The sequence below is a fragment of the Dama dama genome, chromosome 14, assembly GCF_033118175.1.
Source record: "Dama dama isolate Ldn47 chromosome 14, ASM3311817v1, whole genome shotgun sequence".
In the NCBI taxonomy this organism is placed as follows: Eukaryota; Metazoa; Chordata; class Mammalia; order Artiodactyla; family Cervidae; genus Dama; species Dama dama.
Window position 1 is genome coordinate 39,388,052 of NC_083694.1, and position 22,560 is coordinate 39,410,611.

At 49.9% G+C, this 22,560-nt stretch overlaps 1 protein-coding gene across 1 annotated transcript in view; it reads right to left on the reverse strand.

Moving 5' to 3' along the window:
• Positions 1 to 22,560, reverse strand: part of DISP3 (dispatched RND transporter family member 3) — a 58,162-nt gene that overhangs the window by 32,364 nt on the left and 3,238 nt on the right. Inside the window, exons 2-3 of the mRNA XM_061161225.1 lie at positions 3,743 to 4,844; positions 2,603 to 2,822 (exon numbers count right to left, since the gene is read on the reverse strand). Of these exons, the coding sequence (XP_061017208.1) occupies positions 2,603 to 2,822; positions 3,743 to 4,841 (1,319 nt within the window). The 5' untranslated portion in view covers positions 4,842 to 4,844. The remainder of the gene's footprint in view (positions 1 to 2,602; positions 2,823 to 3,742; positions 4,845 to 22,560) is intronic.

Below are 22,560 nucleotides of genomic sequence, written 5' to 3' on the forward strand. Positions count from 1 at the left end.
TAGTTAGAATCCTTAAAGGAGATAGGACAGAGAATGGGGTAGAAGCAGTATTTGAGGTCATAATAGCCCAGCAATTTCTAAAAGTGATGAGTTATAAACCAGCAGATTCAAGGTCTGTGCACCTCAAGCAGAACAAATACAAAGAAAACCATATCAAAATACAATAGTAAGATTGTTGAAACCAAAAACAAAGAGAAATCTTAAAAGCAGCCAGGGGAAAAAAAAGACAATTGTTCAAAGGGGCAACAAAAAGATTTACAGCTGACTTTCCCCTCAAAATGATGAAAGTCAAAACACAATGGACTGATATCTTTTAAAGTATTAAAGAAAATAACTGCAAATTCTATACCAGAAGAAATATATTTCAAAAATGAAAGTAAAATAAAGATGCCTTCTAGACAAACAGAGAATTTATCACTAGCAAACCTACACTAAAAAAAAAAATACTAAAGAGAATTCTTCAGATACAAGAAAAATGATCCCAGAGGGAAACATGAAATTGTAGAAAGTAATGAAGAGCAACAGAAAACATAAATATGTGAGTAAATATGGATTCTGACTGAGTAAAATAAAAATGTAATGTCTTATGAGGTTTAAAATGTATGTAGAATTAAAATGCATGTAACAATAAGGCAAAAGACTGAAGGGGCATAAATGCAATGAATGAGTTCTAAGATTCTGGTATTATCAGGGAAGCAGTAAAAGTGATAATTTGTAGTATTCTTTGTAATAAGTCAAGATGTAGGTTGTCATTTCTCAGGTAACAAATAATAGACTGATTAAAAAAAAAGATTTTATTGATCTAAAAGAAGGCATTAACGTCAAGACTACAGAGGCCCTGGTTATCACAATTCCCATGAAGCTCTAGGGGGATGGTAAGGGGAAGAGAATTGTTTTTTTTTTAACCCAGGACACGGGTTTTGTCTCAGCAGCTGAATGTATTAAGCAGAAGTTAACTGTTGGTATCTAAAATCTTGAAGCTCCTTCTACAGCCAGCCCTTCCCATATTCCCAACCCAGCCAAGGACCTTTCCCTTTCCCTTAGATATTCAAAGGCATCTCCATCCAGCCATCCATCCATTCATTCCTCAGACAAAGAGGAATTGTGCTAGGGGCTATGCCTACAGAAAGGAAGCAGGAGCAATCCCAGTCCTCAACAAACTCACACTCTGCTGAGAAATAATTAAACCAGAACTTTTTCAGACTTATATATCCAAATAAGTCATCTGCAACCTCTATAGGTCTGGGAAAAGCCTTGATATTCTACATTTTTAACAAGTCTCCAGGTGATGTTAATGCTGATTCGAGCTGCATTTTGAATTACAAGGAATTAAAAAAGTAAAACACAGAGTGACAAGCACTATGACGAAACTGAGGCTCAGAGAGGTGAAATAACTCACTGAAACACAATTAGGTGGAGTAACTGGGATCTGACCCCAGATATATCTTACTACAGAGCCTGTGTTTGCTCTTTCTTGCCTGTCTTATGGAGAAGCAAAGGTCTGCGGAAATGGATAGGGTGATAATTTAATGCAATCTCAAGTAAATAATAGCCAGGTTAGATCTTAGTAGCTGAACAGGGGTTTGCCTGGCAATGAAGCACAGCTGCAAGAAGATTCAGTACAGCAACTGCTGTAAAAACACACAGCGCTAGGGCACTGCATTAGAAACCCTAGATTTTAATCCCATTCCACCACTTATGAGCCTCAAAATTTTCGACAGCTTACTTAATTGTACTGTGCCTCAGTTTCCTCAACTGTAGGATGGAGAAAATCATAACAGCTCCTCTCTCATCAGGATGGTGTAAGAATTAAGTTAGATGGTGTGTATAAATGGCTTAGGATAGTATGTGGCACAGGGCAAGCACAATAAACGTCAGCTTTGATTATTACAGTAGCTGTTCAATAAAGGAACGAGGGTATTTCAGACAGAATGATCCCTCCTGTGCCAGGGGCTGACTTGTCAGGGCAAGAGACTGAAAGGCACTGGAGTTATTGCCCTGCAGGACTGACAGATGAACTATCAAATGCTTTTACCTGGTGGGGAGGGGCCCAGTTGTTTCTCAGACACACACCCCAAGGACTAGAGGACAATCAGAGCACCTACTGCCAAAAAGCTCTGTCAAATTTCTTAGCTCATCTCCTTCTAATGACCGCAGAAGGGTAGCAGGACTCATCATTCCCATTTTAGCAGTAACAGAGGCCCAGAGAAGTGAAGTGACTTGCCCACTATCTCCCTGGATAGTAAAGGCAGAGAGGAACTCCTTACTCCCTGGTTAATACTCTTTCCAGAAAGCCTTCTAGCACCATTGCAGGAGAAAATCAATACCCAAGACCTCCAGGGCAGAAGTTCTCCAAAGCTGTCATGTTCACTAACCATTAGCACTGACCAGGAAAAGCATCCTTTCATCTGTCAGAGTGATGATGAGGATGTATCTGGTTCTGGCTCTGATTTGAAAAGAAAGACTTCCAGGGAAAAGGTTGCAGAACGGGATCTGGGATGTATGAGAAAGAACCACCTGGAAACCAATTCCCTACCTTAATACAGCCCTTTCCTGGTACAAATAAGGACAGGCACACATCAGATGCAGCTGGACTGCCTACCTAGTGGACTGCTTGGCCAGCATGGCCACATAGGTGACCACAAAGCTCTGAAACTTAGCCCGCTGCTCCTCCCAGCGATCGTCCACGGAGTAGTAGTTGGGCAGGGGTGCTCCAAAGAGGATCTCACTGCGTAGGAGGGAGCTCTTGAGGTTTTCTGCGGAGAGGCCCTCGTCCACATACCAGTAGAACTCTGGGTGAGTCATGGCCAGCTCTAGGGAGCCTGCAGGGGCAGGGGTCGAGAGGTCCAAGGAGCTCAGTAAGTCAGCTCCCACAAACCTTCCATCAAGGTCATCCTGCCCTCCTCAACATCTCACCCCCTTTTTAAGGAAATGGAAAACTGTTCCAGCTTGGGCTGCCTCCAACTGTCTCTAACAGGACAGAGGGATGGTTTAGAGAAATCACTGCTGCCCCAAAAGAGCAGCCCCTAGGATCTGCTCAGGTGGCTCCCACTAAGTTTACACCTTCACTTCAGCTTCAACTTCACCTAATACTAAGGCTCAGTCTCTGTAGTCCTGTAACTCCTTCCCATCCCAGTCCCACCTTCATCTGCTTAGAATCCTGCCATGTCCACCTTAAAAGACATACTGAAGCCCGGCCCCCACAGCCAGCCTCTGTCCCCTCCCCATTCTTTCTCAAGTCCCATCCCTAATGTACCTCAAACTAATCCACCTTGATCTTCCTGCAACCTCAGCCTCTCTCCAAATGTCCAGTTCTCTGAAACCACATGACCAATGTCATGCCCAAGCCCCAGCCCAAGCTTTATCTAACTCTGGGCACAGCGTAACTCCCAATCTCCATCAATCTAGGTATGCACCTCCTTCCTTGCCTCCCTCAGATTCCATCTCACATCCAACCCTGTCCCTGCCCTTCCTCAATCAATGGCCTGCAGGCCTGCCCAGCACTCAGCTCCGGCCTGACTCCACTTCACAGCCAATTCCAGCTGCATCCTCTTACCAACCTGCAGAGCACTGCAGAGCCAAGCCTTCCTTTAACCTCTAAGCCCCGCCCCATCTTATTAACCATGCCCCTTCAGCCCAAGCCCCACCTATCTTCAGTCTCCACCCCTTAAAAGCCCCTCTTCCAGGGTCCTTCAGACTGGGTCCCTACAGGCCCCACCCCAGCACACCTAGGGCTGCTCACCCCGGATGTCGGCCAGGTCCTGGCCCATGCCATCATAGTAAATCTTGCCACCCCTCTCAGTGGGGAAGAAGTAGGTCATGAGCGAGCTGGGCGGGGAGCAGTAGGAGTAGGAGCCGAGCGGCAGGTCCTTGAGCACTTCATGGGGCTTCCAGCAGAACTCCCGGAAACCCGGGTGGTCCATGATCTTGCGCTCAATCTCGTGGATTGTGACCAGCCTCTCACTCGTGAAAATGTTGCGCTCAGCGTCGCCGCGTGCCAGGAAGATGAGCTCAATGCGCCAGTGCGCATGTGTCTGGGTGTTGGCGCTCACATAGGAGCGTGAGTAGTCCCAGCGCGAGGCGCCGCGGCGGGCACGGCTCTGATTGGCCGCGGCTGCTGTGGGGGGCGGGGCACTGGGTGGGCGCTGCCCACTCTTGTCTGGCCCAGGGTTTATCGGTGTTTCACTCTGGTTGGCTGCTGGCCTCTCCAGGGGTGGAGCCTCTCGCCGGAGACGCCCGCTTCGATTGCCTGTTGGCTTCTGGGCGGTTGCGGTGTCCCACAACAAGCCATTCTGGGTGGCTACAGCGACCACCGTGTGTGGGGCTCGGGCGGCCGGCCGCGAGTGGTTCCCTAGATGTAGTTGCTGCAACTGCTCTGTGATGAGGCGCTGAAGTGTCTCAGAAGTGAAGTCAGCCAGGTCGCGCCGGTTGCGCCCCCAGGACCCAAACTGGGATTTGAGCGCCAGCGCGAGGGCGTCAAAACGCTGGGAGGCCTCATGGTTGCGGATCTCAAAGGCATTGTAGGAGATGTCGATGTCCAGTGGCGGGTAGTAGAGGAACATGAAGGCTGACAAGGCCATGGGGATGCTGCAGCCCAGAAAGAGCACCAGCCCTGCACAGCACGGATTGGTGAAGGCCCAGCCCAGGGTACTCCAGAAGCCTGAGGCTGGGGGCCGGGATGGCAAGGTCCAGCGCCGCCAGCAACACTGCCTCCCTGCCCCAGCGTGGGGCCCCGGCTTCTTCTGGCCCCTCCTAAAGGCCTCACCCATTGCTTCCTCCTCCTCTTCCTGCTCCTCCTCTAGCCACACATCTTGCAGCAAGGGGTCATCCTCTGAGTCCATAGCCTACAGGAGAGGGAGAGGGTGAGCAGGCTACAGAGAAGGAGAGGATGGTGCTCCCATAGCTGCAGTTGCCCACCCCGAGTGTTAACCTTGCCCACTCATAACTAAGACAGATACTACAATGGAATCGCATCAAACAGGCACTTAACTGCACTTAACTGAATTCAGCCACACGTGTACAAAACAGAAAGAAAAAATCCTATTATTTGCCCATCACAGCTCCCAACTAGATCAGGGCTTTCAAGGCCACTGAAAAATGAGAATCAGGGCCCAGTTGCAAACGGAAGAGATGTTCCTCCACAAGGAAGGGATATTCGAGGGGAATTTTGGTTATGTATGATTTCCCAATTTTTGCTGCATTCTCTGATTTTAGAACTCAAAGCCAATGTGAGGTGTGACTTTGTCGCAATCACTTTTATTTAATGAGCAACTATGAAGTTGTCCAAAAGTATCGGGGCAGAAGGGAAAGAACACGCTGTCTGGAATTGAACCCTTATTTGGGTCCTGGTAGTGTGAACACTGGCAAGGCAGTGAACCTCCGAATCTGTGGCCGTTTCCCACACGATTCCTCTAGGGAAGAAGCACCCTGCTGTCTGTGTGGTATATTTGTTATTATATATCACATGAATACATTTCTTTGCTCCTCTCTGGGGACTGTAATGTGCTCAGCCATTGCCACGTGGCTCTGACAGCACTAGATGCCTGTCATAGTCCTCAAGAACTCTCAATAGCTTCCCACCCCCTCTTTGGGATGCTGCAGCTGCAGCCACTATTTGTCCGGCTCAGACCACTTAATATGCAGCTCCAGGGACGTCAAAACTTTGGGCACAGACAGGGGCCGGGCATCTGTCTCCCCAAGATGTGGGCACAAGCAGCAGGAGGGCCTGGCAGGAGAGGGCAGTCTGAGGACTCCAGCAGGGTGGCCCAAAGGCAGGAGGCCCCCCGGTGTCCCCAGGCATGGCCTGCCCCCTTGTCCTGCCTGCCCTCTGTTTGAACGGAAAGAGACTCATTATCTAGTTAGACGCCAGGCAGTGAGATGAGGAAGCTAATTATGCCAGCATTGGCTAATTAATGCTGCTTTTCCTATTAACATTCTCTAGAATGCTCCATTTCAATTAGATGGTCTGTCCGGGAAGAGAACAGGCTGCCATCATCCCAAAGAAAGTGAAGAAGAGAGGGAGAGGGGAAGGAGGGAAACAGAGAGAGAAAGACAGACAGGACATGGGAGAGATGAGAGACAGAGAAAAATGAAAACAGGAGACAGGAGAGTGGAGTTAGGGGGCAGGGGTTGGAGATAGATGCAAAGAGGGAAATAAGAGAAAAACAGAAGAGTGAGGGAGAGGGTGCCAAGTGTGGATAAGAGAGGAAGACTTGAAAGGGAGAGAGACTGGAAGGGGCAGGAACTGCTCCAGAAATATGCAAGATTCCTACAGTTGCAATAATTAAACCTCTCATTTCTGATGTCCTAAAGCTAGCCTCCTGAGGGGATGCTACCTGCTCTGAGGCTCAATTTGCATCAGCAGAAACTTGTGGGCATAAACCAGAGGCAGCTCAGGCTCACCCCATCTCCAAAGGGCAAACCCAAATCTGCACGTGGAGGTGGGGGTTGTATGTGGGAGCCTCCCCTTCATCCCTAACTGCTGAAGGAGGAAGTTGATGGCAGTACAGTGGAGAGGGACAGGGGATGCTTGCATTTTTTCTGGGGACTAAATCCATCCACTGGCCCCCAGCCCCTTACCCAGGGTACAGTTTTCAATGTGTTGGCATGTGAATGGGTCTAAGACCAGGATTCTGGGTCTTGTCAGCACTCCCCGAACGATCCTGCTAGCCCATTGTTACTTCACTAGGAATGCTACTTTCTGCTCCAGAAGTCCAAGTTTAAAACATCTTTCAAGACCTTGCTCAAGTGTCACCTCTGCCAAGACTTCCCAGATCTGAACACTAGCTACCCCCACCCCTTCCGAGATATGTGTCCAAGCTTCTCACCACACTTCTGGGATAAAAATTTACTCGAGGACAGGGAGGGAGAGGCACTGTAGCAGTGGTAAAGACCATGATTTGGGAGGCAGACAGACTTGGATGCAAATCCCAGCTGTATGACTTAGGCAAGCAGTATAATATTTCTGAACTTCAGTTTTTCCATCTGCAAGACAAGGCTAACAGTGCTCACCACAGAGGTTGCTTGATGATACAAACAGCAGGCTGACCACAGTGCCTAGGAGGTATAAGTGCGTGAGAAATGATAGCCGCTGTTCTTTTATACTCTGCTTCCTCACAAAAGGTTGTGAGCTCCTAAAACATCCGTGTGGCCCATTGTATTTGCCAAAGATGACCACAACAATGTCTCCCATCTCACATGTTCTCATGATGTGACTGTAAGACTTCTCCCACCAAGCAGTTATGTCTTCATTCCTTCCCTTGAATCTAGATGCTCTGTGACTTCTGAGGCTAGGTTAAAATGGAGATGCAGCTTCCACCTGGCTTTCTTGGGACATTCATCCTTGGAACCTAGCCACCATGCTGTAAGGAAGCCCAAACTAGCCCATGCAGAGACTACACTTAGGAGCTCCTGCTGACAACCTAGTTGACAGCCATCATCAACCACCAGATATGAGTGAAAATGTCTCCAGTGATTCTGGGCCCCTAGCCACCAAGTAATACCCAACCTTCTAGTTGTCCCAGTTGAGACTCGGGAACTGTGGAGTTGAGCTAAGCCACCCTCTCCTGTGCTCTATTCTGGCCCACAGAATCCATGAACATAGTATATCAGCTGCCATGCATCACTAGGTTTTGGGTTAGCTGTTCCATAGCAATAGTAAGTGAACAATTGCAATAGAACTCTGTCCCACATGACTTTGTGTCCTGCAGTCTGCGCTGGCTAGATTTAAGTGATCAGAAAATTGAGCACAGCCATTTGGTCTCCCAGTGAGAGCCCCACAGCCCAGTGGACATAAATTCCAAGGGAGCAGGGACTTCACTGTCATGTTCCCTGCTGGGTTCACATGGTCTAAAATACTCCTGCCTGGGGGCTGGGGTGTGTGTCAGTAGTTAGCAGGTATTTGTTAAATGAAGGAAGGAAAGTGAATCTCAGAAGCAGCAGAAGCATCTGGGTTAGATATTAGGTAGAAATACCCCCGGACTCTCCTTGGACAGAGGACAGTCAGATACCAAACAATATAAACATAGTGCAGAGAGTGTAGTTTCTTCTGTCTTGGGTGCGAAGGATCTTGGAGAGGATGAGACAGATGAGCAGGAAGTAGACCTGATGGTTTCTTTTACTGTCACGCCCCTCCCCCCATCCACCGCCATGCCCTCCTTCTCAGTCTACTCCTGAGAAGAAAAACTGCCATGTGGGATACCACACATGGCTCCAGACCCAGCTCAGCCTCCAACTTTCCATGTGGCCCTGGGCATGTCCCAGCCCCCTCTTGGTGCCCTGTCTCCCCTGTCTGGGAGATGGGAAATGTTGTCTCCCCCATCTGGGAGATGGGAAATGTTGTCTCCCCCATCTGGCAGTGGAATGGTAAAAGCCCAGGTCCCTCCAGCTGTGACATCCCCAGACTCTCTGAGCAGCCCTAGTCTGCAGGCCAAGGGGGGATGGGTACAATCTGAGAGTCTCCACCAACCCAGCTAGCAGCTAGGGTCTGACACTAATGCCTCAGCTGGCAATCCTGTTCTCAGCACCCGCTCCCAGGATGGGCAACAAATCACAAATTTGTTTTCCTTTTTCAAATGATGGGAATTGATTAGCTTACTGAAGAGCTCCAGCTGCTCCGTGGAAAGGAGATAAGGATGGCTTCTTTGATATTTGTCACTGGCTCAGACAAAGAGCCCGAAATCGGACTGTGATCACCAGGGACTGTGATCCTGCCTGTCTGATATCCCATTAGGGTGTTCCTGCTCAGTGACCTGCGTGTGTGCTTTCTCCCTGCCTCTCCATCTGTCTCTGTCAGACACACACACACACACATACACGCACATGCACACAAACACACACACACACACTCAGAGATAGTCAGAATTAAACTCTGGGACTCCTGGGATCTCATGAACCAAGGTGGACACACATCCATGGAACATGGTCTCCCTCCTCTTGGGAAAGGCAAATGAGACAGCCACCTAAAGGGGAACGGCAGACACTGGGGAGCCTTGGAGACAAAGAACCTGGTCCAGTTTCAAGGGCCAAGCCTGAGGCAAGCCAAGGCCACATTTGCAGCCTAATCCCAATTTTAAAACAGGAAAAAAAAAATCATATATATGCATTTTAAAAAACCCATTAATAGTGATTATCTCTGACTAGGAGGATTATGGGTGATTTTTATTTTCTTCTTTATACTTGTCTCTTTCCAATATTTCTACAATGATCAGGTACAGCCTGCCTTTTAGAATTATAGAAAAAATGTTATTTAAAAACATGTTTAAAATAGAACATGTGTATATGTGTGTAGAAGAGATTTTGCTAACAGCCTTCAACTCTTTGAGGAGTTACTATAATAGGCATGGGAGGAGGTGGGGCTCTGTCCTCCAAGAAGAGAAACAAGGAGCATTGCAGCAAGAGAGACCTTGGGTAGAAAGCAGAAGGACCTAGGGAGAGCAGGAGGTGGTAAATGCCCAGTGAGTGAGTCACTGTGGAGTCTTCTGTTCCCCTGAGATGGACAGGGGGTGGGTCTTTAAAATGACCAGGAAGGAGATCCTGGCTTATCAGACCCAGAAGGGTTCAGAGCACTGGTCCAACTCCTTCATTTCACAGCTTAGAAATGAAGCCCAGCAAACAGTCTTATCCAAGGTTGTATTTCTTTTTAAGATTTTCTTGGTGTGGACCATTTTAAAAGTCATTACTGAACTTGTTACAATATTGCTTCCGTTTTATGTTATGGATTTTTTTGGCCATGAGGCATGTAGGATCTTAGCTCCCCAACCAGAGATCGAGCCCGCACCCCCTACATTGGCAGGTGAAGTCTGAACCACTGGACTGCCAGGGAAGTCCCCTGAAGTTCATGTTACGGTGGCTGAGTTAGGGCCCTTGGCTCAAAGGAGTGCTCTATCTGCCCCATCACCAAATTCAGGGGTGGGGTGGGGGGAGTTTTGGGCAGTCCAAGAGAACAACCAGGCCTGGGGAAGATGACATGGGGACCCAGAGCCAAGACAGGGAAGCTGTTTTTAAGGCCTAGAAAAGAGGCCTTTGTCAAGTCACAAGGCAGATGGACTTCCCCATCTGGACAGAATGGGACTTAGGGTGGGAAGCGGTATTGCCTCAAAGACATCCCCAGCCCCCTGCTGCGCCCTGCTCTTCTCCAGAAAGGCTCCCAGGGCTGTGGACCCACCCCCAAGCCTGCCTGTATCCCTGTTTACATGGCGAAGGGTGACAGAACCCTTCCTTCTTCATTCCCCCATCCCAGCCAGACTATTAAAATGTAATCAAAAAATCACATTAGCCATGCAGATTCGACTTAAAACACGTATATGTATATATAATTTAACGGCAATTAGGAGCTAATCAGCTTTTTCTTCTTGTCTCGGGGTGTTTTGCCTCCCTGGTCCTTGAAAACATCTTGGGATTTTTGATTCTCTTACTCTTGGGCTGAGAGATTCGGGCAGAAATTCAAAATGAGATATTTTGAGTTGAACAGCTCCATTTTATCTGGATGTGCTGAAGGGAGGACATTGTACCCTTCTCCACTCCCTGGTTATGGATCTCCCCTTTAGTGAATTCAGCTCATTTGAGGTGGGAAAAAGATGAAAGGAAAGAGGAGGACTTGGTCCCTCCTTGGTGCCACTATCCTAAATCCTAATACCCCATCTTCTGAGAGTCTGCCACCCTCTATGTGCCCCAGCTATGTGCCTGCCATCCAGAATTCCAGATTGTTCTCAGAGACCTGGATACTCCATCTCAGGCAGGGAGGCTGCAGATACACTGCAGACATGATGGCAGAACTGGGTCAAAATCACACAGATAGAGTGAAGCTGAAAGTCCAACTAGCTCAATACAGAAACTGACACCCAGGAAGAGAATCGTAACATAATTAGCTGTGCATCTACTATGTGCAAACATCCTCTCTCATATATCAGCCCCACAGGGCAGGCTTTATAAGTTCCCCATTTTACAGAGTAATAAACAATCATAGAGGTGAAGTGACTCTCTTGTGGTCACAAAGCTTAATAAGGGGTGGAACTAGCATTCGAACCTCAGGTCTACCAATCCCAAAGCCTGTGTTCTGTTTACCATTCCAAGCAGCCTTGGAGTTCCTTTAGAACTGAGGTGTCAGTTCTCACTGAAGAAACCCATTGCCTTTTAGTAAGACTGCAACATCCCCATAAGACCTGGAATCACACAGGTCTCACCAATTCACTCTTTGGTAGGTTTCAGGCAGCTCAGGGCATGATGCAAAGGAAGGCTCCAGCAGTCTTGGAAGCCTGGCCTTCCCTTCAAGGAAAGCATGGGTGTGACAGTTAATTTTGCATGTCACCCTGACTGGGCCATGGGATGCCAGTGTGTTCATGCTAAGTCACTTCAGCCATGTCGCTTCAAATCCTTTGCAACCCCATGGACTATAGCCCGCCAGGCTCCTCTGTCCATGGGATTCTCCAGGCATGAATACTGGAGTATGTTGCTATGGCCTCCTCCAGGGGAATCTTCCCGACCCAGGGATCAAATGCATGTCTCTTATGTCTCCTGCATTGACAGGCAGGTTCTTTACCACTAGCACCACCTGGAAAGCCCCATGGGATGCCATGCATCTGACCAAACATGATTCTGGATGTACAGACTGTGTAAAGCAGATGATCCTCCCTAACGCGGTGGGCCCCATCCAATCAGTTGAAGATGTGAATGGAACAAAAGGGCTGAGTGAAAGGGAATGCTCCCTGCTGACTGCCTGAGCTGGGACATTGGTTTTTTCCAGCCTTCAAACTCAGACTGAAACACAGGCTCCTCCTGGGTCTCGAGTCTGCTGGCTTTCAGATGGAAGGTTACATCACCAGCTCTCCTAGATCTCAGACCTTTGAAAACAGACTGGAACTACAGCATCAGCTCTCCTGGGTCCCAGCTTGCCAACTGCAGACCTTGAAGTCTCAACTTCTCTATCTCTCTATCTATCTACCTACCTACCTACCTACATATCGGGGGTTCCCTGGTGGCTCAGATGTTAAAGAATCTGCCTGCAATGCAGGAGACCCAGGTTCAATCCCTGGGCAGGGAAGATTCCCTGAAGAAGGGAATAGCAACCCACGCCAGTATTCTTGCCTGGAAAATTCCATGGACAGAGGAGTCTGGCAGGCTGTAGTTCACGGGGTCGCAAAGAGTCGGACACAACTAAGCAACTAATACTACCTACCTACCTAATTACTTAACCTACATCCTATTGGTTCTGCTTCTCTGAAGAACACTCACTAATATAATTTCCCTAGAGGGAAAGTGTGAGTGAAGCAGGGAGCCCCACTGTAGCAGCTGGATCCTATGACCCTCCTAGAAACTTCTCTCAAGAAGCCCCAAGTCCTACCCAGAATCTTAGACAAAAATGGGAACAGAGCTAGCAAAGGTCCTCCAAATCCACAGAAGAAAGAGTGTGGCTGGGTGACTTTCTGAGCCCCTCCCCTAAGACCCTAAATCTACTACCCCCATCCTCCCTGCCCCAGCCCTGAAGAAGTCTGGCGTTGCAGCTGCAGCTGAAGCAAACACCTGCACCTACTTACTCCCCATCAGACCTCCTGCCCCCCAAGAAACACCATCCTCATTGGCTAAATGTGCCAGCAGAGGGCAGGAAACTCAGAGCAACTGCTTCTTCCCCAAAGAAAATCTGGGCTTATTTATTGTGAGCCCAGGTGGGGGTGGGAGAGGGAAGAGGGTTGGGAGGGGGGCTCTAGGGGGAGCCTGTCCAGACCCCTCATTTCTCAGAGAAGACCAGGCTGCAAAGATGGAGCATATGAAGGACGGCTGGGCTCCCCAGGCTGACAGCTGGTGAGGAAACTGCGGGTACTGACTCGTAAGCCCAACAGCTCAATATATATCAGGCAAACAAGCTTTGATCACATCAATATATCACCCGGGGAAACATACCAGCACCAGAGAAACCAACATTAATTGTCACAACAGCCTAGGTTTCCCCCATTCCACGTGTTCTCTCTCTGGTGGGCTCAGTGGAACAGAACAGGTCCCCCAACAGAAGGAGGGATGTCTGGAACTAAGCACCAGGGCCTGTTTTTTGGGGGAAAGGGCAGCAACAGTCCTGAGTTCAAACTTTGGCTCTGCTACTAGCTGAGTGCCTTGGGCAAGCCTCAGTTTCTTCATCTGTAAAATGGGGTGATGACACCCTGCTTGCTGAGTCACAGTCATGATGAGAAGTCACTTCTCAAAGATGAGAAGTGCCCCAAACCTGGCCCATGTGCATGGGCAGGTTGGCAAGTCAGCTAGAACTGACTCATTCTTTGCTACATCGGCCCTCCTTCCCAGGTGGTGCTAGTGGGTAAGAACCTGCCTGCCTATGCAGGAGTGTTCAATCCCTACCTGGATTATGAAGATCCCCTGGAGGAGGAAATGGAAACCCACTCTAGTATTCTTGCCTGGAGAATCTCATGGACAGAGGAGCCTGACGGGCTATAGTCCATAGGGTCACAAAGAGTTGGACATGACTAGAAGTGTCTTGGGACTTCCCTGGTGGCTCAGAGGTTAAAGCATCTGCCTGCAATGCGGGAGACTTGGGTTCAATCCCTGGGTTGGGAAGATCCTCTGGAGAAGGAAATGGCAACCCACTCCAGTATTCTTGCCTGAAGAATCCCATGGATGGAGGAGCCTGGTGGGCTACAGTCCACGGGGTCGCAAAGAGTCAGACACGACTGAGTGATTTCACTTCACTTCAGAAGTGTCTTAACATGCACACACACACACACACATCAGCCTCAGGCTTTAATATGGATCAGAAGCCAGGCAGGCTTGTTAAAGTGCAAACTCCTGGGCCAGGCACTAGATCCCATCAATCAGATGCTCAGGGGGTGGTACCTGGGGACCTGCATTTACACCACCTCCCACATGATTCTTTTGTAGGTGGTTCAGGACTATTCTGTGCAATACGCTGCTGCCTTGGCCACCCTCCCAGTTCCCAGTGGCTTCCTCCATCAGATGACTTTGCCTTTGGCCTTCCCCCTTCTGGGGTTCACACTAGCCTCTCCTCAGGCTTGTCCTGCCCGCCCCCAGCTCTGGCGATGGACTTAGGCTCCTGGATCTCTGGCCAGGACTCAGTCCTCCAACCAAATGCTCCTTCCTCTGGCCATGGGAGGGAAGAAATGATGGCATTCAGATCTGCCATCCAGCTCTTCCTGATGGGTCCAGGCAGCAAAAGAAAATAGAAGACCCTGTGCAAGGGGCTGGCACAGCACCAAGCACTACTGTGTGCTGGCACTGGTGCTTTGCTTGTGGACTCCTCATCTGACCCAGCCTCAGTTCTGTAAGGCAGTTTTCAGGAGCGGGGCTGAGATCTGAGCCTCTGCAGGCCCAAGTCAGAGCCCGTCCTTTTAGCCACTGAGCTCCACTGTTCAGAGTATCTCACCCACTGACCCACTCTTGTCCCTCCCTCCCCACTCTGTTCCGCCTGCACAGCTCAGGTCTTAAGGCCCAGACCTACCAGGCCTGCCCACCAAGCAGTCTTGCATCTCTGAGAAAAAGGCAATAAAAGCTTAATAAAACCAGCAATACTTACAGAACCTGTGAAATACAGCCAGGCCCCCAGACACCCCTCACCTGAAGGATCAGAAGGTTCCTGAAAACCCCCACTGCATGCCTGGACCCAACTGTTGAGGTTGCTGTTTCCACCACCTCTCCCCCTGGCTGCTGCCTGGAACTCCGAGAGAGCAGGAGGGCCCGTGGGGCCCAGCAACCAGTCGGCTCCCCAGCCCCCAGACTGCTGGATTAATAAAAAATAAAAAGATCCCCACAAAATACAACTAATAACCATGGCCATAAAAGCCAAATTGGATTCCTTCCTGGCTGATGAGCTCAGAGCCCTTCTCTCTCTCTGAGACCCGATTAACAAATATGTAAAACAATTCCCCTTGTGTCTCCTTTCCAGCTCCAGCCAGCACTTCCTGTGAGCTGAAGCTCAGGGACACGGGAGAAGGTGTCAGCAGGGGATGGGTCCTGGGGCGGGAGCAGTGCGACCTGCCCTGCCACCAGCCTGCTGCGTTACCTAGAACAAGTGACTGAACATCTCTGGATGGGTGGTCCCCAGTCTGTCAGATGGTGGGTAGGGAGAAATGCTCTCTAAACCCTCTGATTCTTAGCTGTTGCCCAAGACAGGGAGGCAGAGAGAGGAGAGGGGGGTCCCCTTCATCCCTATTCAGAAGTTAATGTATAACTGGGTGGGGGCACACTGTGGGGTCCTGATAAAACATCAAGCCAAGAAGCAGGAAAGGCCAAATAACTTGTGCTGGCTGGATGCCGTCAGCTTTGCTGGGACATAGTAGGTGGTAACCTGCCAGTTCCTAGCTCTGGGGAAAGCTCCAGAGACCACTACCCCGTCTTCCCCCAACCATACACACCCAGATCTCATCTGTGGGTCTGGGGACACTGCAAAGACTCTTCTTGGCCCCATACCATGAAAGAGAAGCTTAAGGGTAAATTGAAAGCTGAAAGCAGACACTGCAAAGTACTCAAACCCATGGCAGGGAATGGGGGACACTACATCTAGTTAGGGATGGAGTTCTAGGAAGGGGCTCTACCCCCAGCCTCATGGCTCAGAAAGAAAGTGAGGAACCTTAGGAGGAACCTCCCCTTCTGAGCACTGGGGGCACCCCTAGCCCCTGCTGCCAGGGTTTGGGGAAAGCCCAGGAGGCCAGCACCCGATGAAAGCGCACATCAAGGAGATACTGGCAACCACCGGGGCGCTCACGTTCCCAGCCTTGATCCTGGCCTTGATCCTCTCATCCTGAGGGACTGAATGATGCTGCATCTCTGCAGCAACTTACAGCTTGTAGATGATTTTCACACAGGTTTTCTCGTCTCAGGAACTATTTCCAATTTGCAAACAAGAAAACTGAGGCTAAAGGAAGTAAAGGGAGTTATTTGAACATGATTTCTGATAGGCTCAGTCCCAATCTCACTATATTAGGTTTTGAGTCTCACATGTTGGAAAACTCTCAAGAGTTCTAGAGTCAGCCTTCCCAATCTCCACTGGTGCAGGCGCATATCCCCCCACCTTCCACCCCAGTGTCTGTCCCCAGGAGTCATTCTGACCACAGGCACAACCCTGGCTCCAGGGAAGGGAGGAGAGAAAAAGCACCCCGGGCTGACACCCAACCTCACCATCTTGGGTGCGTGTGCTGTCCCTTTAGTTGTGTCTGACCATTTGCAACCCGAGGGGCTGTAGCCCCAGGCTCCTCTGTCCATGTGTCCATCTTGGGTGTCCAGATGGAAACATACATTCCGTGCCTGTACAGGGGAAGGGCTTCCTGGCTACCCTGCTGATTGACAGCTCAGGTGCGTATAGTGGGGAGGGAGGTACACTTGGTACCCTCCACACCTGGGACCAGCACAGAGGCCCTGGCAGCGTGGGAGGGGAGGTTCTGATGCGGGCCCTCAGCCCACCTGCCATGATGGTGCAGCTGCCTGTGGAGACAGGAATGGAGGGCTGGAGATGAACTGCTGGAGCAGAGGGTCCAAGATGAGAGCAGACCCCCAAGTAGCACCTCTCCCCAACTCTGCTGCCTCTCCCATGAAACATTTGGGAGACTCAAGGTCCCAGGAACTCAGAACTGCTGCTCCTAGCACCAGAGGCCAGGAAAAACCTGACAAAGTCACCCAAGCCTCAGAATCTCCAGCCCCTTCTGTCCCCCTCCAACCCCACTCAATGGTGCAGTGTTATCCCAGGTCTCACAGGAACCTTCCTCAAGTCCTCCCACAATAACAAGGATCAGTCTCCTTTTCACTCGTGACCTGGGACTAGTCTTTAGTCCTTCGTGAGCCTCAGTTTGCCCTTCTGTAAAATGGGAGGGCTGGACCAAATGAGATTTCAGTTATTTCCTAGTTCTCTCACTCTGGAGTCCTCAAAAAGCCAGGACCCAGAACTGTGATAACAGAGAAAACGGGCTGTCTCAGGGCTGGGGGAGCAGTTGGGAAGGTGAAGAGAGCTGCAGACTTTTGGGGGTGCTGGGGCTGCAGCCTCCATCAGCTTTGCGGTCTCCTGAGTTCCAGTCCTTGCCACAGCTGGGAACTAGAGGAGCCCAGGGGTCAGAGGGTCCTGCAGAACAGGGTGGGGGCGGGGTGTGTAGTGAGAGGGCAAGGTTCAAGGATTCAGACAGACTCCCTCTGCCTAAACCTGAGCTGAAGGGTCTTCCTGTGGACAAGAACAGTATTCTTTGCCTTGTCAGTACTTGGAGTCAGATCCTGCCAAATCCAAGCCAAGGTCAAAGTCCATCAGCCCCACTTATCATGAACACATTTACATATTCATTCACTCATTCATTCATTCATCATCCTCATTTGCTCACTCATTGGTGCTTGCTATAAGGACTTTCTGTTAAACCATCATTATCTTCACTCTGGGACGTCTTGAACTCCTTTCCTCCCCAAGGCTCCAGGAACTTTCCCACCACAGATTTATTTTCACACTCATTAATGCCCAAGAGTGCCCTCGGCTGACACATCCCTGTTCACCACAAATTCCTAACTCCATTACTCTGAGATCACCCACTCAAAGCCTCTGGAAGAGCAGGTCACCAAGTCAGGAACCCTTGCAGGGAACATGCAGCAGCTACTAACCTGTAATGCCCTTCTGCAGCCAGTCTCTTCCCAGCTTCTCCAGTTGGAGAAGGAAAGGGGTTTTTTCCCCCCTCTAGCTGCTGAGAAATCAAAGCCTGACTTCTCTCTAGCTTAGCTGAATGTCTCTCAGGCCCGGATTGCAGAGAAGAACCAAAACCAACATCCTGCCTTTGTGAAGTCACAAGATGATGTTTTAAAAACCAGCAAACAATACTTCAAACAGAAAGTTCGCACATATGATTATGTCCAGAGGGATGCAAGTCCCAGCTGTATCGACATGGGATGAAAAGGGGAAACTTCTGGATGAAAGCCAGAATAACCCTGCCAGTCTGCCAGATGTTGCCTGCATCTGGATCTCTGAAAAGTGATCCACTCAGTGAGTTGGCCATCAAGGAGCAAATGGTCAATTCATGTCACCCTGTCAACCAGGACTCAGCCCGAGCCCACAGGTACAAACTACCCAGATTACTGAAGGATCCAAAAGGTAGTTTGATTTCAGTCCTACCCATCTGCAAGGATCCAAATCAAGGCCAAAGTGTGAGCCTCAGTCATTTTATGGTGGTCATGATCGTGGTACTGAGTCCAGCTTGCCTTGGTTTGAGTCCTGTCTCTGAGGCTTACTGGCAATCTCTTTAGTCTCTGTTCTTCACAGTTCTCATCCTTAAAATAGAATAGTAATGGTAGCTATCTCACAGAGCAGGTGGCACTAGTGGTAAGGTACCCGCCTGCCAATGCAGGAGACCTAAGAGACTTGGGTTTGATCTCTTGGTTGGGAAGATCCCCTAGGAAGAGGGCACAGCAACCCTCTCCAGTATTCCTGCCTGGAGAATCCCATGGACAAGGGAGCCTGGCAGGTTACAGTCCATAGGGCAGCAAAGAGTAGGACACAATTGAAGAGACCTAGCCCTGCATCTCCGGAGAAGGCAATGTCACCCCACTCCAGTACTCTTGCCTCGAAAGTCCCATAGATGGAGGAGCCTAGTAGGCTGCAGTCCATGGGGTCGCTAAGAGATCAGACACGACTGAGCGACTTCACTTTCACTTTCATGCATTGGAGAAGGAAATGACAACCCATTCCAGTGTTCTTGCCTGGAGAATCCCAGGGACGGGGGAGCCTGGTGGGCTGTCATCTATGGGGTCACACAGAGTTAGACACGATTGAAGTGACTTAGTAGCAGCAGCAGCAGCCCTGCATCTCATAGAGCAGGTGTGAGGATGCACTAAGGTAATACCTACAAAGCCCTAGGCCTGGCAGGCAGTAAACAGTCAAAATATGTTGACCATTATTATAATTGTCATTATCACCAGGTGATCACCCTGCAGAACTCTCCAAACTAAGAACAGGAGAAATCCTCCAGGACAGTGCAAAGGCCGATACCATGGGGAGAAGGGGGTGAAACACTCCTCCCCCAAACATCCTAGGAACACCAGTCTGCTACAACCGTTCCAAACTCCGAGCCCCATTTAAGCTGCCTTCCCCTGAGACAACAAGATCACCACATTCTCCTTCATGATAGGAGTGGCTTCCAGCTGGCAGTCATGTCTCCTCTATTAACAAGGTTTGGCAAAGGACGCATCATCCAGGTGCCAGTATGTGTATTGGATGCCTCGAGCAGATGGCTGGGTGGGAATGAGCTTTCCCTACCACACCCCCTCTCCCACCAAGACATCAAGCTGGGGAGAGCACCCAGATGCCACTCACAGGAAATTTCCTTCTCACTGTGAAGCGACCACTTGCCTGGATCACATTCTCTGAGCCCCAAAGGATGCTTGGGCCCCTCTTCCACTTCTGCTGGGGGACCTGGGTGAGCTCTCACCTACCCATCACCTCTGGTCGAGGCAGGGGATGTTGGGGCAGGCCTGGAAGACTGTGGTGGGCTCTGCAAGGACAGAGACTGAAGTTGTTCCACTTCTGCATGCCTGGCACACAGTGGGGTGCTCAGGTAGACACTTGTGGGATGGGGGATTAAGGAGAAGGCTTTTTCTGGTAGAGGAGATTTAAGCCTCTGGACACTGTCTCCCAGGTCATCATTTCCTAATTCCAAGGAATGCTTCCTATAAGAGACTTGAATGGCATCTGCTGGCATCTAAATTCAAGCCAGTCCTTCCCATTGTCCCCACCACCTCCTCATTCCCAATGGTCAAGTTCACTGATACAGCAAGACCCTAATCTCCACCCAATGGCCCTTTCCAAATTTCCCAGGTTCTCAGTCTACTTCCCTCAGAGGGAGGAGCAAGGAGAGAAAGCAGAATGTCAGAACTAAGGGTGTCTACAGGGGTCCCACATGCCTAGCAGGCTCCTTCCCTTGAGTTCAAGGAGAAACATACCCAGACCCTCCACTTCACTAATATCCCAGGTACTGGTCCCAGGACCCTCTGCTGGGCTTCTTCCTTCCAGGTTTTGGCAGAGGCTCAGCTTCTGCCAGCACTAATGCCAGCAAGCATGACAAAGCCTGGAGGTATAACATAAATATCCTGCTGCTGCCCATCAGCTCCTCCTTCCCCATGACTTTGATTTCAAACCTTCTCCCTCTCACCACCAGAATAAACCAGCTAGTGCGGCCTCTGCTGGGCTCCATCTGCCTCTTTCCTAGCTGTGTGGCTTTGGGCAAGTAAGTCAACCTCTCAAGCCTGGGTCCTTCAATTGAAAAGCAGAATAAGCATACCTACCTCCAGGGTTGTTGTGGGGATTACATCAATTAGCCCATGACAAGTTTCCCTGGTGGTTCAGAGGTAAAGAATCCGCCTGCCAATGCAGGAGCCTCAGGTTCAGTTCCTGGATTGGGAAGATGCCCTGGAGAAGGAAATGGCAACCCACTCCAGTATTTCTTCCTGGGAAATCCCATGAACAGAGGAGCCTGTAGGGCTACAGTCCATGGGGTTGCAAAAGAGTCAGACATGACTTAGTGACTAAACAACAACAAAGCTTTTAGCAGAGTGCCTGGCATGTGGCAAATATTCTGTACCTTCTGGTGCCATTGTTCACATGGATGAATGCAGGCACCTGGGCAGGTCAGCAGGGTTAGTCCTGATATCTGGGGGGATGTGGAGCAGAATACTTGGCAGTGAAAACCAGCTGCATCTCACCTCTGTGCTTGGAAGGGGAATGTTATGTTAACTGCCTGTACCTGTTCAACCCCCTTCACTGGATGCTTCCCACACACTCAAGGAGTCTAGCCTGGCCACATGGCACACAAGCCTGGGATTCTGAGATTCAGGCTCTGCCAACACGCTGTGTGATGCTGGGCAATTCACTAACCCTCTCTGATGTAACTCCCCATCTACGACACCTCTTGCAGCCCTAATCTCTTATGGAGTTAAATCGTTTTTCATAGTCCAGGCTTCACAGTGGGGCTCCTGCCTGAGCCCATCCCCCAGGCAGACAGGCCTGGGCTCTCATGGTTGGGGACAGAGTCCAAGATGTAAAGGTTAAGACCCAGTCCCAGCCCCAGTCCAGAAGCCCTGAGTACCGAGCCTACGATGGCCAAAGCTAAACTCCACCCTTACACCTGACCCAACCGGCAGAGGAATCTACATTCCTCTGGTTGAAAACCATCACATTCGTGGGTTTCTTGACTATATATATATTGAATGAATAGCAGAAACAATGCAGGAAGAAAGTGAAAGTTGCTCAGTCGTGTCCGACTCTTTATAACCCCATGGACTATGCATGGCATTCTCCAGGCCAGAATACTGGAGTGGGTAGTCTTTCCCTTCTCCAGGGGATCTTCCCAACCCAGGGATCAAACCCAGGTCTCCCGCACTGCAGGTGGATTCTTTACCAGCTGAGCCACCAGGGAAGTCCAAGAATACTGGAGTGGGTAGCCTATCCCTTCTCCAGTGGATCTTCTCGACCCAGGAATCAAACCAGGGTCTCCTGCATTGCAGGTGGATTCTTTACCAGCTGAGCTACCAGGGAAGCCCTAAAACAATGAAGGGTACTGGACAAAATAGGGGTTCTTGGTTCATGCAGATGAAAATCTGACCCCAAGTTAGCCCCTTCTAGGTTTGCCTTAAGCAAACCTCTTCACTTCTCTGAACCTTGGTTTCCCCACATATTAAATGGGGATAACAATCCATATGCCATGAGATTGTTGTGAGGTTGAGACAGATCGAGTATAACACTTAGCATGTGGCACACAGTAGATACTCAATGAAAGGCAGTTATTATTATCGGGACTGCTATTACAAGTCTGCCGCGCCCACTGTAAAGCAGAGGAAGCAAGGCCATCAGTCCTGTTTGGTGCTCATTTCCAAAGAGTCCTGACTACCACAGACACATCCATCACAGTCCTCCCACCCATCTACCTTCCAGCTGGTGCAGAGCGGGAGCAGCCGTCTGGTCTCCCCCATGGCCAGGCAGAGAGTTGAGCTCACTGCGGGAGGCTCTGCCACCTTTTCTGGACCAGTCCTGGCAGCATCCCTGCCTCTAGCCTTAGTCGAGCAGCTGGAGCATGCATCGCACTGTCTTGCCTGTGAAATGCGACTTTTGGAAAACATGCGTATTTGTGAGTTGGTGCGTGTTTCTATTTCGGGCCAACACTGCCCTCTTTATTTATTTTCCCTGGGCTTTGCATTTGGAACCCAGCTCGCAGGGGTGTTTTGACAGACTTTGACACCGCTCCAGGCTTCTCTGGCAGGAGACACGCTCAGGTGGGGGGAGGGTGGGCAAGAGGAGGAAGATTTCAAATGATGAGCCCTCTGCCTTGGCTGAGAGTAACAGGCGATCAGATACCCCTGCCTCACCGTCCCAGCCCTCAGCTTCTCCATATGTGGGTGGGGGAAGAATGTAAGAGGTTTAGGTAGGGAGAAAAGAGGGGAGGGGGTAAAGGGGACCAAATAGCCAAATCAGAGTTTCTAATCATCATAAAGCTAATAACATTATCAATACCAATAACATCAGTATCAATGACTGCCACCACCACCACCATTTGGGGGTGCCTATTTTTGTGACTAAGAGTGGGCTTACTG